Below are 20193 nucleotides of genomic sequence, written 5' to 3'. Positions count from 1 at the left end.
AAGATGATCAATGATTTTAGGCCGGTCGCTTTGACTTCCGTTTTAATGAAAATCTTTGAGAAATTAGTCCGGTCTGAGATTCTGATGTGGACAGAACATAAATTGGACCCTATGCAATTTGAATATAGACCTCACAGAGGAGTACAGGACCCTACAGTCACAATGCTAAATTTGCTATTAAGACACTTGGATGGACAGAGGACACATGCTAGACTTTTATTTGTTGATTTTTCTTCAGCGTTCAATACAATTCAACCACACATTTTAATCAAGAGGCTCTTAGATCAGTTTGCGTTAAGCAATAATTTGATGGGTTGGATTTTGGATTTTTTAACTAACAGAACACAGAGTAAGAGTTAATGGTGTCTTATCTGAACAGAGGAGTTCCTCTACAGGCTCTCCTCAAGGATGTGTGCTGTCCCCACTTTTATTTATTTTATACACAAACATGTGTCAAAGCATGTATGAGAACAGAATTATCATAAAATATGCGGATGACTCATTTATTCTGAGTTTACTTGAGGAGAATGAGACCTCGCATGGCCCAGTTATTGAGGATTTTGTCAACTGGTGTGAGGAATCTTATTTACAGTTTAATATAGTAAAGACCAAGGATGCTCATTGATTTTAGGAAGAGTACTCATCCAAGTGAACCTAGCTCAATTAAAGGCCAAAAAATAGAGTATGTACAATCATACAAATATCTTGGGACTATTATTGATGAGAAACTGAATTTTGAAGAGAATTGTGAGGCTCTGTGCAAAAAGGGGCACCAGCGTTTGTATTGCCTAAGGAAATTATCTGTGTTTAATCTTGACCGAACAATAATGAAGATGTTTTATCATGCTTTTATTGAATCTGTGTTGTCCTTTGCCACTGTAGTATGGTATGGTCTTATATCTTTAAAGGCAAAAAATCAGTTAGACCAGATAGTAAAATGGTCTGGCCGTTTGATAGGTGAGTCAAAACCAGGAGTGGCATCCCTATATACCAAACAGTTACAAAGGATGGCCTTTTCAATTTTAAATGATGACTCTCACCCCCTGCACAGTGAGTTTCAGTTATTGCCATCTGCGAGGAGGTATAAAGTCCCAAGGTGTAGAACGAAAAGATATAAGAGCAGCTTTGTACCAAATGCGATTAATAGGATTAACAAATTGTAGAGGTTGTTTTTCGGAAATGTTGTACTAGGGGTTTTATGATTTTACAAAGACCATATGTAATGTTTTAATAGAACTTTCTTGAGAGCACTTTACTAAGTATGAGTATTTATTTTCTTGTCTTTATGTGTTGTGGAGTGTTCTGTGTTGTGTGTTTCTGTACTGGATGCCATAAAATGTCATTGCACTGTAAAACAAATTTACCTACGGGTACAATAAAAGTAACCTAACCTAACCTAAACCTGCAATAATTAAATATGTTAAATAAAACAAATATATGTATTTAATCTCACTATTTCATCGGAATGGTACGAAATTTGGTAAAGGTTTTGGCACTTGATGTGTGAACACACAAAAGAAATCTTGGACATGATCCGAACAGGTTAAATGGTCCTGAAAAGAATTGTCACACTCGACCCTTCAAAAATGACCGCATAGGAAATGAATGGGAGATCAATTTCACCTAGTGAAAACTTTTGGTACTGCGGCCAAATAAAATCTTACTGAAAGCTAATTTTTTGAGATATCAGGCTAAAATTTTGAACACAACTTGTTTAGATTTATGGCTTTAATTTTCTCATAGTTTTAGAGCAAAACATGTTTTGGAAAATATATATTTAATATACAAAATTGAAAATAGTATTTTTGCACATTTTCATAACAATAAACATAAAACTTTTTTTACGTTCACTTTTTTTAACTTTTTAACTTTTTTTTAAGATCAAACTTAAGTCTGTGCTCTAAAGCATTCAAGATTTACGGCAGTTTAAGTTGGAAATCTAATGCTTAAAAAGTGAAAAAATAGATTATAAATACAGAGAAAATATAATTTAGTACCATAAAATCCCCTAAAAATACAAAACATTAAATAAAAAAACATTATCGAACTAAAATTTAGTACATTCATTTCATTGATTTTTTTTTTTAAATTGGTACTTTTTGACCAACACACAGAGAGGACCAGAGGGTTAACAAATGTCTTTGCTGCTGACCTTCGATGATCCAATTCAACCATACTAATAAGCAAAAATGACTTTAGTTAAACATCACATTTGTGTATATATTGTGTATCTGAAGTAAGAGTGTTAAGCTTTCTTCCTCTGCATCCGATTCTTCTGTGATCTAGAATGGCAGCACAGCTTAAAGGTTTGTTTGAGCTGCACACTCTATTGTACAGGCGTGAATTTGCATTTCCTTCAGTCTAAAGGTCCTTGCACACTGAGTCCGAAAATATCGTATGCGTTTTTTTATATTTGTGATTGGGTGGCTCTGAATCGTCAAAACACCTCTGAAAATGCTTGCTACGGATGCGAAAAACGCAGAAAATCCAACAAAAAATTATGACGGATGAACGTTTCGGAGGCAGCGTGTAAACGTGATTGACACAACGTGAGGTCGTATTTACTTGTTTAACGTGCGAAAATGTTGGACTCCTTAAGGCTTATACATTTCACTTTGGGTGGCTACATTTGCCAAAAATAGAACATTTGTGTTCTCTTACGAGAGATTCTCTCATATTGCGTAAGTTGCTTACACTACGGGTAAAGTCATCTTTTCTCGAGATCTGAAGCCAAAAAATTATCCTTATTTTTGTATTTATTGTCAACTCAGTCCAGCGGACAGCAGACCATAGCAGGCCATATAAGCGTGCTCATTGGCTGTCCTGCAGCAACTGCAGCAGCCTATCGGTGAGCCCCGCGTGATGTCGCGCCCTCTACGCGTCACAGCCCGCCAGAATGGGAGTGGCTAGCGTATATAAAAGAGGTGCTCATCAGGCTGAACTCTGATTTTCATCTCTTCAGCGAAACTCTTCGCATCGCTGGATCTTGAGAAGCCGCCATCGTCGAAGCAAGCGACCAGCAAGCTTAGGAAGCGTCTGGAGAAGCCGGCCGTCTTCGCCGCCTTCAGTCATCCGTGCCTGCTACGCTATCCGGCAACAAAGTATCCTTTTTCCTTCTCCTCTGTGTGTGCGCTCGCCGCTGCGACACACACACTTAATATCTAAAAGAGTGTGAGATGTTTTTATCAAAATGCCTCGCTCCTCCTGTGGCTCGTGCTGAGCCCCGCTCAGCGCCAGAGACCGCCATCTCATCTGCGCTCTCTGCCTGGGCCGTGAGCACGCAGCCATCGCACTCTCTTCGCGCGGCTGCCCTGAGTGCGAAGATCTTTCAATGTCGACCCTGCGGGCTCGACTTGAGATCTTCAATGACGACGACGCCGCCGCTCCGCCTGTCTCTGCCGGACCGTGCAGGAAGAAGCGCCGCTTCCAGAGGCCACCGGAGACCGATGTGGCGCCCAGAAGCTCGCCGGAACCTTTCCCTCGCACTTCTTTCTATCCTTCCCCGCCCCTCCTCTCGGACGCGCAGCCACCGGTTCCCGCCCGCGCCACCGCCGCTTCAGAGGATGAGGCGGATGACGTGAATGTGGACGCCGCCGCTGACAGCTGCTCTATCTTGGCTTCTGACAGCGAGGAATAGTCCGGTTCACACCACTTGTCAGTCCAGGAGGCCGGCCGGCGGAGCTCCTGCGCCTCCTCACTAAGGCCGTCGACCAACTTGGCCTCGAGTGGTCAACGCCTGAAGAGCCCACGCCGAACAGACTCGACGGCTATTTCCTCCATCGCCGCCGTCAAACACCCGCATCCAGGACTGCACCCTTGGGCATCAGGGCCCATTCCACTAAAGGCATGGCTTCGTCGTGGGCTTGGTCCAGCGGGATTTCTATTCACGATATTTGTATGGCGGCAGGCTGGGCCTCCTTCTTTACATTCGTCAGGTTCTATAACCTGGAAGTTCCCGCCTTGCAGGCTAAACTTTTGTCAGTCTAAAGTGATGTGTATGTTCTGCCCAGTTGTTCATGTGCAGGCCACTCTCATATCAGCGAGGCGAGCCTCGCTATACGTAGACTGGCTGAGCCGATCTGTATTTCCCTATGACGCGCCGGTATACCTGTGCGGGCCCGCTTTGCTGGCCGCCTATTCCCATACAGCTGCGCGAAGGGGTAATGCTTTCTATACATGAATATCAGATGATGTCACCAACGTCTCCTCACTGACGTCACTCAATTCTAAAACTTGTCTTCCGCCATCTTGAGTACCTGATTCGGCAAGATCGATACGTCAGTCGCAAAGGAACTAGTGCTTATTCTCTGGCCGAGCCCGAACTTGCGGGCCGATATTTCCCGTCACTATCCTCGGGCCGGGCCCTTGATCTAGAGACGTGCACTCCCAATGCAAAAGAGTGCGGCGCGGGACTAGATTTGATGGCCGAGTGCGAGCGCAATGCACTCTCTGTGTGTGTGCGCGTTGCAGGGAGAATAAAACGATTCGCGGGACTCCCGCAAACTAGAAATATCTATGAATAAAACATATAAAAACTAATACATTTTTGCAGAAAAGCAACAAGAACTAAAACAAAATAGAAACGATTTACAGGCCAGAGTTTCCCTTTAAAACACGTTTGCAGCGTTGAGCGATGTAGCCAATCACAGACATACGTGTTGATTTCTTCAACGCAAAGGCCAATCAGAAGCGTTTAAGATAGACTCCCCTCACTGCTCAAAACCTCTATGCTCAAAACGGACTTTTTGTTCAGAGCTCTGTATGCTGACAAATCCTCTAATTGTAACAAACAAAGTGTATTTATTATGAAAGATTCATTGTGCAGTGAGCTTAACCCTCAGGTGCTCTTCGTTTCGGAGTCACAGGGTCAGAAGTGACCGGACACCTAAAAAAAAAAACTTTCTCCATCCCAGTAAAACCAATGCAATTTATTTTTATTCAATAATATATTTTCTTTTTAATTTTGTATTTTGAGACAATTTGATGTTACTTATTAATATTTATGCAATATTTATGGTCCATTTTTGCCATTGAAAACAATACAATTTTTTTCCCCCCTAATTTATAAAAATATTTCTTCAATTATTGCAGTATTTCAGATTAATATAGAGACCTGGCCTTTTAAATCAAATTTTTTAAGTCAGATTAGCGCCATCTGTTGAGAGAAAATAAAATAAAACATGTAGTTTCATAGTGTAACCACTAGATGCCTGTATAGCTCTCTATGGAGAGGCTTGTGAATTCTCTAATAGTTTTTGGACAAAATAACTTACTTTTAAGATGTGGATTTGAATGTGTTTTTTTTAAATTCTCAAATAATATTTTTTGCCATGGTTTATAATTTTTTTTTAAATAAATTTGATGTGAAGTGTACACGTTTTTGCATTATTACTACAGTCAAACCTGAATACAGAGAAAGCATTCAATTCAATAAAAAAATAAACAGTAATGCTTTTTTCACAGCTTATTATTATTTATATTATTATTATTTTAAAACATTAATTTATTAACTTTAAATATTATATTAATTATTATTTTAATAATTATTATATTATATATATTAATTATAATTATTAATTGTGTTATGTTTTTCACTATTTGTTTGGAAGTTTCCTGTCTGTCCTGCAGTTGCCACGCCCATTTTTTCTTTGCCACTCAGTTCCCCATGCAGTTCCCCACACCTTCATCTAATTAGCTCCAATCAGCCACAGACTTTATTAGACAGCACCTGTGCACAGCCCTTTCTCTTTGTTCCTGCCACATGGAGGAATCCTTGTATGTTGCTGCTGGAAATGCCTTGTCTCCTGCCCTGTGTGCGTTATTGAACTATGTAAGTTCCATACGTTTCTCCTTTGATCGTATGTTACTTTATGAGACTGTTCCTTTCTGTCTGTTTAAAGGTACAAATGTTTGGTTGTCATTCAAATGGATTGTGGCCTTGTATTGTGGCATTATGTAGCTAATTGTCTCTCATATCATTTCCCTTTTAGAAACCACACATACACACACACATTACACAAACATACCTAATAAAGAAAGGCATTGTGGAATTAAAGTGACTGGACTAGACTGTTCTTACCGACACCTCCACTGGTCTCAAGCCAGCTACCTGCACATCCCTCTCAAACCTCCTTTTCATGGTCCTTCGAGCCGGAGCCCATTGATGATCGGTGGATATGTCCAGTCACTCCTTGCCTTCGTTACTTCAGCGTCCTCACCGCCAAGCCCAGCGTCCTGTACGCTATGATGATTACGTCATGGAATATGGTCAGCAGCCACGACATCCTGCTGAAGCACCAGAGCCACCACCGCTTCACTCTGCAGACATTTTTGGTGTTGGACCTCAGTATCAACCACAGCATGAGTCTGAGGAGGAGGAAGAGCCACCTCAACTACCCAGTGAGGAGGAAGAGGCACATCAACTACCCAGCGAGGAAGAGCCAGCAACAGAGCCTCCCTCACCTGTCTCTTCTGGGAGAGCCCTAGCCCCTGAGTACCCACGTGACCCTCATGTAGCCTCAATTCCTGACCCTCAAACTGAGCTCTTACAGCAGTTACTAGAAGAAGTAAGAAACCAAGGTAGACTAATCCAGCGCTGTATGCTTGGTGAAGGCCAATTCTCACGGTCTCGTTCAGGACCATCCCCTGAAAACCTTGGCCCTCAGTTAGTAGCATCACAAGCCCAGTATGCTGCAATGCCACTCCAGGCTACCACAAGTGACTATAAGCCCTTTTCTTCCCCACCTCGGCAGCAGCTTCTTTATCAACCTCCTGTAAGCTGTGCCCCTGCCATTCAGCCCTTAGCTCAGCCCTGGCAGCACACGAATCCTTCTGATCATAGTAAGTTCCTTGCCACCCGTCAAGTCCCAGTCTCACGTAACCCCTTGCTCCCAGGCTACATGTTGTCACCTCAAATTTTGCCTAGAGCTATGGCCCACTCTGCCCAGCCAGCATACCAGCCCAGCAATGTGCAGCCTCACCAGCTTATTTCTGCAGCACCACCAAGCCATTTAGCTCCCCCTTCTGGCCGATTGCAGTCATATAGCAAGGTAGAAGGTCCCTCATTCCCTGATCTTAATAGAGAGGATGAAAGTCAGTATATGATGTTAAAGATGGCCCTATCCAACCTGTTGGACCCAAGAGAGTCGGAGCAGTATAAATATCATATCTTACTGGATCACTTAAAGGTAGATCAGGCGAAGCGACTTGCCTTAGCTTATGTTTATGCCCAAGATCCCTACACTCAAGCTATTCGGGCCCTAGATGAGCGTTATGGCCAACCCAGACAGCTTGCTCTGAGAGAGCTCCGGGATATAATGGAGATGCCTGCTATCCGGATAGGGGATGGGAGAGGCCTAGATCAGTTTTCCCTTAGAGTACAAGCCTTAGTGGGTCTCCTCCAGTCCATGGGCCGTGAAGGTCTCTCCGAGCTTACCTGTGGCTCACATGTCGAGCGGCTACTAGAAAAACTACCCAGTGAGCACTTTTGTCAGTTTAAGAGAAGCATGAGTTTGACCAAACCAGGTCCCCTTTCCTATAACCTCCTAGATTTCTCCTCCTGGTTGCAACAGGAAACCCGCTGCCAGCCCAGAAGGGAGAGAACCCTTCAGCCTGTCCGACCAAGGCCACCACCCTTTCACCCATTCAGAGCTACAGCTATACTTCATGGTAGCAAGACTTCCCAAATGACCTCCCCTAAAGTCCAGATAGCTCCTCCTAGAGCCAGTCAGTTTCCCCCCAACATCACATCCACACGCTGTCCAGTGTGTGCTTACTGTAACTCCCCTGAACATCATGTCAGTAAATGTGATGACTTCCTCCAGCTCACTGAAGATCAGAGAACTAGTTGGATCAAAGGACAGAAACGCTGCTGGCGATGTGCACGAGACCACTTTGCAGACCAGTGTGATCTGAAGGGACGCTGCAACCAATGCAATGGGAAACATCTGCAGGTCCTATGCAACATCAACCAGAGGCAAGTGCAGAACTTCTACCTAGACCATCCTAGCGATTGCAATAAAGTGCTGCTGAAGGTAGTTGAAGTGACCCTACGTAATGGAAACAAGTCTTTAGACACGTATGCCATATTGGATGATGGGTCAGAACGTACGATCCTCCTGCATCCTGCCGCCCAGAAACTCCAGCTGGTAGGAGAGTCTGAGAGCTTGAAGCTGAGGACTGTGAGACAGGATGTCCAGACTCTAAACGGTGCCGCCGTGTCCTTCACCATTATTCCAAAGGCCTATCCAGAGAAATCCTATGCCATCAGGCATGCCTTCACTGCTGATCAGCTTTCCTTATCCGAACATTCTCATCCTGTGAAATCCCTCCAGCGGCGCTACATTCATCTCCGGCAGATTCCCTTGAAGCAGCATGATAACGTAAGCCCCCTTCTACTCATAGGAGCTGATCATACCCACCTTATCACTCCAACACTGCCTGTAAAGTTAGGCCCCCCCGGAGCCCCTGTAGCAATCAAAACCCGTCTCGGCTGGACGTTACAGGGCCCTGCTAGAGATCTTGTTAGCTCTCCCTCCACCAAGTGTCACTATATCTCCTTTAAATGCCCACCTGATGACATCCACCACAATGTGCAAAAACTGTGGCAGCTGGACACAGTGCCTCCGACAAACACAAAATTGGTTGTCCGCTCTAAACAGGACCAAGATGCAATTCATCAGCTGGAGACTCAAACCATCCGAATTCCTGTTGATGACGTCCTACGGTATGCCACACCTCTCCTCCGAGCAGATCCCTGGCCCCCCCTAAAGGCACCTAAGGAAGCAGTTATGTCCCGTCTTCGCAGCTGTGAGAGGCGACTGCTCCAAAACCCCTCACAGGCGGAGACCTATACCAGAGAGATCCAGAAGTTGGTTGATGCTGGGTATGTCAAGAAGTTAACCTTATCTGAAGTAGCAGATGCTCCTGAGTCTTGGTACATACCTCATCACATTGTGCATCATAATGGAAAGGACCGCATTGTGTTTGATTGTTCTTTCTCCTATCAGAATCAATGCCTGAATTCACAATTGCTCCCTGGTCCAACCCTTGGGCCTTCCCTCCTTGGAGTTCTCCTCCGTTTTAGGCAGCATAGGATTGCCATCAGCGGAGACGTTAAGTCCATGTTCCACCAGGTGCGCCTGCTACCCCGAGATAAACCCCTTCTGCGCTTCCTCTGGCGTAACCTAGACATAAGATCACCTCCGACTGTATATGAATGGCAAGTCATCCCATTTGGTACCACCGCCAGCCCATGCTGTGCCATTTACGCCCTACAGAGGATTGCCAAGGATGCACAGGCAGATGAGCGCATTACCTATTCCATACAGCATTGTTTCTATGTGGATAACTGCCTTCAAAGTCTCCCCACACAAGAGGAAGCTAAGGACCTCCTTCACTGCATGCGTGCAACCCTCTCCTCTGGTGGCTTTGAGATTAGACAATGGGCCAGTAATGACCCCAAGGTCATCTGTGATCTCCCTCCCGATGCTAGGTCAGACCAGGCAGAGCTCTGGCTGTCACACCATCCTTCCCTTGATCCCATGGAATCTACTCTAGGCCTCCACTGGAATTGCCATACGGACACCCTGAAATACAGGCACAGAGCCATTGAAGCTACTACTCCCACCATGCGTCACATCTATAGAGTTCTTGCAAGCCAGTACGATCCTCTTGGCTACATCCTCCCCTACACAACAAGAGCCAAGATCATTGTCCAGCACCTGTGGGCAAAGGCGAGAGAATGGGATGATCCAAACCTTCCCCACAACATCCTAGAAGCCTGGCTTTCCTGGGAAGGAGAACTCCCTAATCTCTCCTCAATAGTACTGCCCCGTTGTCTTATCCATTGGACAGTAAACACCCCCTCAGCCATCCAAGACCTGCACATCTTCTGCGATGCATCAGAGCAGTCTTATGGTGCAGTCGCCTACATGCGCACTGAAGATGGTCAACAGGTGAATGTGTCCTTCCTAATGGCAAGGTCCCGTGTTGCGCCCAAAAAACAACTATCTATCCCTCGACTTGAACTGTGCGCAGCCCTCATTGGAGCTCAACTGTTCAACCTCCTCCGAACAGAGCTCACCCTCAACATCAGACGGGCTACTTTATGGAGTGACTCTACCACTGTCCTCTATTGGCTTCTCTCAGACTCATGCCGCTATAAGGTCTTTGTTGGAACCAGGGTGGCTGAAATCCAGGAGCTCACCAAAGGCCAGGAATGGCGCTATGTGGATTCCCGGAACAACCCAGCTGACGATCTGACTAGAGGGAAGCAACTGTCTGATCTAAGTAAGCCTTGCAGGTGGAACCAAGGACCTGCCTTCCTCCTGCAACCCCCTGACCTGTGGCCAACTAACCCCACAATAGATCAGGCCGAAGATCCTGTCGAGCTACGTAAGCCCAGTTTCTGTGGTGCTGTATTTCTTTGCCAAAATCCTTCTATCTCCGACCCTACTCAGTTCACCACCTTTCAGGATCTCCTTGACTCTACTGCTGCATCCCATCATGGGGTGGCAGAACCTCCTGCAACACCATCGGCAGCAACCTACTTTGACGCAGAGATTGCAATCCTAAGACAGTCCCAGCTGGATTCCTTTGGAACTGATTTGACATGCCTTCAGACCCACAAACCCCTTCCACATTCCAGTCGTCTTCTTTCCCTTGCTCCGGAACTAGATCCAGTGTCAGGTCTCATTCGAGTAGGCGGAAGGTTACGACAAAGCAATGACCTGCCCCCTGATGCCATACATCCAGTTGTCCTGGACCCTGCCCATCCGACCACGAAACTTATAATTAAACATTGTGATGACCACCTACATCATTCTGGTCCCGAGAGACTATTCGCTGAGCTGAGGAGGCGATTCTGGATCCTGAGGGGTCGTGAGGCTGTCAGGAAACACCAGCACAGATGTGCTAAGTGCCAGCAGTTCCGTGCCAAACCCCTTATTCCCCAAATGGCCAATCTTCCTCCTGCTCGCCTACGCCTCCGCAAACCTCCCTTCTATTCCACCGGGATAGATTGTTTCGGGCCCTACAGTGTGAAAGTTGGACGACGAGTTGAGAAAAGGTGGGGAATTATTTTCAAATGTCTGACAACTAGGTGTGTACATCTAGATTTACTCAGTCACATGAACACCGATTCCTTTCTAATGGCACTAAGGCGCTTTATAGCTCGCAGAGGCAAACCTTTTGAGCTGCTTTCTGACAGAGGTACCAATTTCATCGGAGGCAACAGAGAGCTACAGGAAGTCTACCAATCCCTGACCCCTGACCTCCAGGAAATCCTGGCCAAACAGAGGATCTCCTTCAAGTTCAACCCCCCACACGCACCCCACTTCGGCGGGACGTGGGAGCGTGAAATACGTTCCATCAAGATTGCCCTGCAGACCACTCTAGGTGCCCAAGCTGTCACTGAAGAGGTGCTACGCACAGTGATGATTGAAATTGAAGGTATCCTCAATTCAAAGCCCCTAGGTTATGTCTCTTCTGACATTGCAGATCCTGATCCGGTGACTCCTAACCTGTTGCTCATGGGGCGGCATGACTCTTCCCTTCCTTTGGTAACATATCCTGACTCTGAGCTGCGCAGCCGCCGTCAGTGGCGTCATAGTCAGATTCTTTCTGATCATTTTTGGGCCCACTTCCTCAGAAATTATCTTCCTTCTCTCCAGTCTAGACAGAAGTGGCGCACTGATAATCCTAACCTCCAACTAAATACTGTTGTTCTCATTCTTGACCCTCAGCTCCTTCGGTCCCTCTGGCCAGTAGGTAAAGTGATTTCCCTTCATCCCGGCAAGGATGGCCATTGTAGGGTTGCAGATGTCCAGGTGGGGGACAAACAGTACACGAGACCTGTTGCCCGCCTCATCCCACTCCCTGCCCTACCTGAACCCCCATGACCTTCCACTCAAGCAAATTTGCAAGACAAATTTGGGGGCGGCTGTTTGGAAGTTTCCTGTCTGTCCTGCAGTTGCCACGCCCATTTTTTCTTTGCCACTCAGTTCCCCATGCAGTTCCCCACACCTTCATCTAATTAGCTCCAATCAGCCACAGACTTTATTAGACAGCACCTGTGCACAGCCCTTTCTCTTTGTTCCTGCCACATGGAGGAATCCTTGTATGTTGCTGCTGGAAATGCCTTGTCTCCTGCCCTGTGTGCGTTATTGAACTATGTAAGTTCCATACGTTTCTCCTTTGATCGTATGTTACTTTATGAGACTGTTCCTTTCTGTCTGTTTAAAGGTACAAATGTTTGGTTGTCATTCAAATGGATTGTGGCCTTGTATTGTGGCATTATGTAGCTAATTGTCTCTCATATCATTTCCCTTTTAGAAACCACACATACACACACACATTACACAAACATACCTAATAAAGAAAGGCATTGTGGAATTAAAGTGACTGGACTAGACTGTTCTTACCGACACCTCCACTGGTCTCAAGCCAGCTACCTGCACATCCCTCTCAAACCTCCTTTTCACTATTGATGTTTTTTTCTGCATTGTGGCCGATTTGTAGAGAATTTGTGTTTGTCAATTTCCCATTCATTTCCTATGGTCGGTCAATCCATTGTTGTGTATGTGTATAAAAAGTGTGTTTGTGTGTGTGTGTGGGGGTGAATGTGTCTGTCTTGCACTCTTGATGTTTTAGAGTGTCACCCCTTCATTGTTGAGCACTTTTTTTCTGCATCGTGGCCAATTTGTAGATTGTACACACAAAAATTCTCCGAATTTTTGTGTTTTTGTCACTTACCCATTCATTTCCTATGGTCGGTCATGTTTGACAGAAGAGCAAAAGTGTGACTCATTTTTTTATGACCACTTAAACTGCTCGAATCATGACCTCAATTTTTTTGTGTGTTCACATACCTATTGCCATAAAAGTCACCAAATTTCGTAATTTTCTGATGAAGCTGTGAGTTTTAAATATTCAAAACAGATTTCTTTAATCACAATTTATTGGTGTTTTTGTGTGTAAAAGTGTGTGTGTGTGTGTGTGGGGGTGGGTGGGTATGTCTGTTTTGCACTCTTGATGTTTTAGAGTGTCACCCCTTCAAAGCTGAGCACTTTTTTTCTGCATCGTGGCCGATTTGTAGATTGTACACACAAAAATTCTCAAAGTTTTTGTGTTTTTGTCAATTTCCCATTCATTTCCTATGGTCGGTCATTTTTGACCGAAGAGCACAAGTGTGACTATTTTTTTTACGACTACTTAGCCTGCTCGGATCATGACCTCAATTTCTTTGTGTGTTCACATACCCAATGCCATAAAAGTCACCAAGTTTCGTAACATTCCGATGAAGCTGTGATTTTTAAAAATTTTAAACAGAAAATGTTTCGGTCAGAAATGACCGAAGAGCACCTGAGGGTTAAATGATATTAACAGAGATGTGAGATCGCGATTAACTGATGTCAGCTTTTTAGGAATTATTAAGGGAGCGCACTTTGCGTGCATTCAGTCAAAATCCTTCAATCATATCATGCCCAACCATGCACGCAGTAGCTGCTTGCTTTTATGTTATAACAGTGGTTTGTGTGTGCAAACTCTCTGTGCAGTGTTCATTTTGTCTGTGGTGAGTGGATGTAAATGATAATGAGCTTACGCTAGCTTAGGGGTGTGCGATATCACGATTTATGATCGTGGATTAAAATATATCCACAATCTGCTTTTGAAGAAATGTCGTGGAACATTCTATCAGTAGTATCGTGCATTCTATCAGTTGCAGTTCTGGCGCCTCCATCTCAGCATAGGCTACAACGCGACGTATATTCACATCAAATGTTAACGCAGAGGAACGGGACAATGCAGTTCACATAAGTTCATTATTTGCATGTGCTAACAAGTCATTCACGTGTTGATGCGCTGTTCTAACGAGCGCTTTTCTGAGCTCGTACACCCGAAGCGCACGCGCACTAAGCCTGTCTAACAACAGCGTCAGGTTACTGAACTAAGTTATCTTTCTAGTCTTATTGCGCGAATACTGTCAAATACACACAGGGTTTACATAAACAAAGTTGGTTATGTATAAAGTGAAACAAACAGAAAATCTGCTTCCTAGCTAATGCCGTCAGTATTGTAGACAGTACTCGGCAGGTACTCAAGATGGCGGCAGTCAACTGGAAAAAGAGCGGATGACGTAAGAGGTCATGTGACTGATATTCATGTATACATAGCCCGGCACTATTTTCTGCCCTATTATGTGCTTGTGAACTGTGCTGGCCCGCGTTGCTGGCCGCCTTTATTCTAAGTTTATACATGCTCTGTGTTCCTATCAAGTGTCTATTACATGTGCTGGCCCGCGTTGCTGGCCACCTGTTGTTCTGCATGTTTTGTTCCACGGGTCTCATGCAGCGGATGCTAGGCGCGCACGGCGTTGACAAGGGGTTCCCGTAGCGTAAGCAACTTAAGAACCTCTCGTAAGAGAACGTACTCGGTTACCTAATGTAACCTCGGTTCTCTCTAGAAGAGAGAATTAGGCATGACATCACGCGGGGCTCACCGATAGGCTGCTGCAGTTGCTGCAGGACAGCCATTGAGCACGCTTGTACGGCCTGCTATGGTCTGCTGTCCGCTGCACTGCGCTGACAATAAATACAAAATTAAGGATAATTTTTTGGCTTCAGATCTCGAGAAAAGATGACTTTACCCGTAGCGTAAGCAACTTACGCAATACTCGTTCCCTCTTCTAGAGAGAACCGAGGTTACATTAGGTAACCTAGTACGTTTTTTGTTATTAAAAAACAAAAAAGCAAGCCCAGCCCAGGTGAGAAAAAGTAATGCCAAAGTAACGTAACACATTACTTTCCATGAAAAGTAACTAAATTTTAACCAAGTAATGCAATTAGTTACTTTTTTAGGGAGTAACACGATATTGTAACGCATTACTTTTAAAAGTAACTTTCGCCAACAATGATAAGCATTTTTTACAAGAAACCTCTTCAAAAGTACTGCATAAAACAGTTAACACAATCTTGCCTGGTTCTCTTGGTTGTGGACTTGACTGATGGACTCCAATGACATTTGTAGCTGCTGTTCTCTGTTCAACAGGCCTTCGCAGTGGATCTCCCACAGCTGAGCCATCCCACACATAAACTTAAATAAACACTGGCTCTCATAAGCAGTGGTTTTGGCCAAACTTTCAAAAGCTTTCTGTAAGAAGGTTAAAATGCACAGTGCATTACGAGAGTGTAGAGTACTGACATAAAACAATACATAAAGATGCAGCACATCCATAAATTACAAGTTACAAGTTTATAGAGAAGATTTAATTTAAAGCATTAAGGAAACTAAACTTACATCCAGTTTTTCCAAATAGATGTCCATTTGTGTCTGGCACTGGCCAATGAGAGGTAAAATCTCCACGTTAACAATATTCTGTATCTCGTCTGAGGTGAATCTGAATGTAGACACCTCTGTCTGTGAGTAAAGAGTTGAGAATATTATAGTGTTGTGTTTTGACAATCAAAGCAAATGAGAAAGCTTAACTTATTTCTCACCTTAAATAGATCAACCTCTGCCAAACCGACTTGCCAGTTGTTCTCGTAGTTTTTGTGAAGTTTTTCCATTGTGGCTACATGAATACAATCTAAAGAAATTAAATTTATAAGTCCACATAAAGTGATGTAGAGCATGCAATACCATTGTATCGCATTGGTTTATTAAAATGAGAAGCCCATTCTTCTGACCTATTTGCTCATTGATGACAGAAAGTGCTGAATACCATTCTGCAACAGATGACTCTGAGATTCTTGGAGGCGTCATGTCTCTAGATATGGGGCAGAAAAAGTGAGTAAAAGGTACACAGCATGTTAACAATTAATATTAACTGAGGAAATAGTGCGCAAGACTAGAAATCTGTGTTTTATTTCTCACCTAAGAATCTCCAGCGTTTGGATGCGTTTCTCACTCAGTGTTTTCTGATCTGTCCTCGCTGTTCTCAGAGTATCTTGAATGTTTATAGGGTTCTGAATGTGAGGGCTGTTCATAAAGTCTCTGCAGGGAGAACATAAATATAATCAGCATCCCGTTTTTTGTTGTGCCCTGTTAAAAATACTGTATATTATATTTTAGATCCAGGTTCCCAGCATGGGATGCTGATATGCTGGGAGGCTTCTTAGCTATCTTAACTAGCAAGACTCCCTTGGCCAATTATTTTCATCAGAAAGATCATGCATTTTGTTGGTAAACAACATGGTATTACTTTTCTGGCAAGGGAATTGTTTTTACTATTTATTTTTTAATTTCAGACATACTTGAACCGGTTGACTGCATCAATAAGTTTTATTCTTTTCCAATCTTGAAGCTTTTCCTCCCACTTCAGCCTTTGGAAAACATCTATCTGCATATGTTTCTCCATCAAATTCAAACACAGTTTGGCCAAAGCACGTCGATTTGCTAGCAGGGCTTGGTTTATCATCTGTGGAGAACATGGACTCATGCCAAAAAACAATATATATAATGCATACAAATACATATTTGTCAAGTAGAATATACTACCATGGCTTCATTGTCAATCAGTCTGTGTACATCACACGGCATCAAATAACTGATTTTCTCCAGTTTTGAGGTGTATTTTCTCAGTAATTCTGCTATCTAGGAAAGAGGAACAAACAATCAGTGTATTAATCTACTGACTGCAGCAACATATGCTTTACATAATATAGACCACATACCATGGTTTTTCTCTCAGATTCATATTTGGCATATGTCCCATCTAGCTCTTTAATCCACTTCTGTTTCAAGGAAGATTCATGACAGACTTTGTTCCAGATCTCATGCATGTCCTTATAAGACAAGAGATGGGTAACAATTGAGTGATTCAACAAAATGCTGAATTTGAGAAGTAAGCAAGTATTGTATTTGACATTTGGTCCTCACCTGATAGCTATGTGCCATCAAATCAGAAATGTTTTCAATGTTCTGCATAAGTTTTTCCATATTGTCATTATACTCAGACAATCTGAGCAGGATATCTTTTCCCGTCTGTCTAAATAATGGTTCAAAACCCTAAATGCAGAAATATCACAATATAAGGCACCTTTGAGAGACATAATTCAAATGTATTGATAACTAGATGCACAACATTTGAATTCAAGGCTCGAATGAACACATATTTTGGCACTATATATATAGACGTGTTTACCACACTGAGGCTGGCGAGATCTGTCTGCAACTGAGAAACAGCTTCATTGTGATCCTTTCGCCTTTTCTCCATAAGACGATCAATGATGTCTGAGTTTTTTTTCTCTGGAACTACAAACAAAACGGAATCGCAACAGATTGACTTTTGGGTCTAAAAGACTTTTGGGAAAGATGACTAGGTCGACAGGTTTGTAATTAGAAATGGCTTCCATATTAAAAAATTATTGGAACATGTATTGCAATTTGTCTTTATTTTATAAATGAATTGATTCATATTATTGGCAAGAGGTATGCGTCTTGAAGAAAACCTGTATCTTTGACTCCAATTTAAAGGATTAGTTCACTTCAGACTTAAAATTTCCTGATAATTTCCTGCCCCACATGTCATCCAAGATGTTCATGTCTTTCTTTCTTCAGTCGAAAAGAAATTAAGATTTTTGAGGGAAACATTCCAGGATTTTTCTCCATATAGTGGACTTCAATGGGGTACAACGGTTTGAAGGGCCAGATTTCAGTTTCAATGCAGCTTCAAAAAGGGCTCATGATCCCGGTCGAGGAATAAGGGTCTTATCTAGTGAAACGATCGGTCATTTTCTAAAAATAAAATAGAAATATATATATACTTTTTAACTTCTTTAACCTTTCAACGTGATTACGTAATGCGTGGCACATCGCAGAGCAAGTGCAAGATGAGCATTTGTGGTTAAAAAGTTTTTAGGTTTTTTTTAACGACCGATCGCTTCGCTAGATTAGACCCCTATTTCCGCGGCTGGGATCGTGTAGAGCCCTTTGAAGCTGCATTGAAACTGTAATTTGGCCCTTCAAAGCGTTGTACCCCATTGAAGTCCACTATATGGGGAAAAGCCCTGGAATGTTTCCCTCAAAAACCTTGATTTCTTTTTGACTGAAGAACGACAATGAGACATGAACATCTTGGATGACATGAGGGTGAGTAAATTATCAGGAAATTTTCATTCTGAAGTGAAATAATCCTTTAACAAATGCTGGTTTAAAATGAAGGTTTGTGTTTTTAGAATTTTTAGCTTTGGGTATGATACATGTAAAATGGAGTAACAAACATGTAAATATGTATTGTTCTTTTCCTGTTCCTTTGTACACCTTACTTCCAACCACTTCCCTCTAAACAATTCTGTCTTTTGTCTTCACAAGATTCCATGGTGGAAAACAATTAAGCATCAGTTCTCACCAACAGTGTCTGGAAGACCCCAAACCTCCTCACTATCATCCTGGTCCTCCTTTCTCTTTCTACCTGAATAAATAGTGTTCCTATCAAACAAAGGAACTTTTTAGGTTAAAATCTTCACATTAAAATCAAAATTGATAATTGCCAATTGAATTCGTGTTTTGAGCAGAAGCAGCATCATCATACCGAGTGGTCTCATTGAGCTGCTGTGATGCAGAGTCTGCAGCATCTTCTCCACTCAGCAGACAGTCGCCTTCATCCGCCACGCGCTTCCTCCGCGAGTCATAGAGAGCCAGAGACAACTGAACCTGAGCACAAACACTCACAAATCAACACATGCGCCGAGAGCTTCCTCGGCACATGATTAGGCCACAGCAAGTCTTCAATCCTGAAGATCCGCAATATTACAAAGAAAGCATCAACAATAAGTAAAACACATATTTGTCGTTTAGATATGAACACGAGTTAGTACTATTTTAACGTTACCTGGGCGTCAAACATTTGCCTGTACACTTTACCACTGGGTAACACACGCGTGTCTGCCATTGTAGCGAAAAAAATGGGCTTATTTCTTATTTCAAAACAAACTATATCGAAACCAACAGGACAGTTCGTTTATTATAAGAGTTTCCAAAATAAAAAGTCCGTGTATCTTGCAAATGCTATCTACGACTGTCAGAATTCTTGAAAGCGTTCAATCAGGCTGTGTGAAAGCGTTTTATCGTTGCTATGGCAGTCACGACACGCACACAAGCAACAGGTGATGATGACGCATGCGGAGTAAACAGTCCAACCAGCGGTGAGCTGAAGTGGTGTGCTCCGTCCAACCACAGACTGTAAAAAATATCATGCTCGTCCAACCAACCAAATTCCCCTTCAAAAGAAATTTGAACCATATTACCCGTTACATTCTCGTAATTCGTACAGTAATTAGCCGCTTTTGTTTGCCGTTGATAACTAAACAAAGTTTGAAATACACAATAATCATCCTACCCAGCTACTGCATTTTGTTTTTCAAATGTCATAATAATTTCACAAAGAAAGTTCATGAAAATAATAAGAATGTCACACATGCAAATAGGTTCATAGTACAATTCATGCTCATAAATTGGAGACTGAGGGTAATAATGCTTTTTAGTTCAGTAAATATTTTTCAGTGTAAGTTTATTTATCAAAAAGTCAAGTTTCTGCACATACTATACCTAAAGTCTTGGCTACAATTCAAACATTTCAACTGTTATTGCTCAAGAAAAAATACATACATAAAAATATATTAGTCTATATTTATTATATTATATTAATAGACAACAGAAAGATTGTGGTAGATCACTCATAACCCAGACAGCAACATAGTGTCACCCCAGATCCGGGCCACATCTGGTACATGTGGATTCAACCATAGGATTCAACGCGTACCAGATGTGGGCCGGATCTGGGCCGACACTGTATTGCTGTCTGGGAAGTCAAAACAACAACAGCTGGACATACTTTGACAGTAACAACTATGATATTGATATGATATTAAAGGTGCTCTAAGCGATGTGACGCGTTTTTTAAGGCTGAAACATTTTTTGTCACATACAGCAAACTCACTATCCGCTAGCTGCCTGTCCCCTGTCTGAACACACTGTAAAAACGCGGTATCTGTAGACACCCCAGGCTCCACAAACGGCAACAAAAACAAACTGGGCAAACCTGGGGCCTGTTTCAATTAGGAGGTTCAACCAACTCTGAGTTAAAACTTGAACTCTGAGTTGATTTACCCTGAGATGGGAAACTCTGAGTTTTCGGTTTCAGAACAGCTGAATTGAGTTAGTTTAATCTACTCTGAGTAGATTGACTCTTGA

The 20193-nt window shown here is 43.0% G+C and overlaps 1 protein-coding gene across 1 annotated transcript in view; it reads right to left on the bottom strand.

Annotated features, from left to right (window-relative positions):
* The window catches only part of ccdc180 (coiled-coil domain containing 180), a 36930-nt gene extending 17938 nt beyond the window's left edge, over window positions 1-18992 (bottom strand). The window contains exons 1-13 of the mRNA XM_056237890.1: window positions 18833-18992; window positions 18533-18654; window positions 18350-18429; window positions 17144-17253; window positions 16879-17007; window positions 16674-16784; window positions 16498-16593; window positions 16254-16417; window positions 15874-15993; window positions 15687-15766; window positions 15498-15586; window positions 15298-15417; window positions 14977-15150 (exon numbers count right to left, since the gene is read on the bottom strand). Of these exons, the coding sequence (XP_056093865.1) occupies window positions 14977-15150; window positions 15298-15417; window positions 15498-15586; window positions 15687-15766; window positions 15874-15993; window positions 16254-16417; window positions 16498-16593; window positions 16674-16784; window positions 16879-17007; window positions 17144-17253; window positions 18350-18429; window positions 18533-18654; window positions 18833-18892 (1455 nt within the window). The 5' untranslated portion in view covers window positions 18893-18992. The remainder of the gene's footprint in view (window positions 1-14976; window positions 15151-15297; window positions 15418-15497; window positions 15587-15686; window positions 15767-15873; window positions 15994-16253; window positions 16418-16497; window positions 16594-16673; window positions 16785-16878; window positions 17008-17143; window positions 17254-18349; window positions 18430-18532; window positions 18655-18832) is intronic.
* Between the last annotated feature and the right edge of the window lie 1201 nt (window positions 18993-20193).

This window comes from Rhinichthys klamathensis, unplaced genomic scaffold, assembly GCF_029890125.1.
Source record: "Rhinichthys klamathensis goyatoka isolate OS25496 unplaced genomic scaffold, OSU_Roscu_1.1 h1tg000019l_1, whole genome shotgun sequence".
Lineage (NCBI taxonomy): Eukaryota > Metazoa > Chordata > Actinopteri > Cypriniformes > Leuciscidae > Rhinichthys > Rhinichthys klamathensis.
Note: the sequence above shows the minus strand (reverse complement) of the source record. Positions and strands in the feature narration are given on the sequence as shown.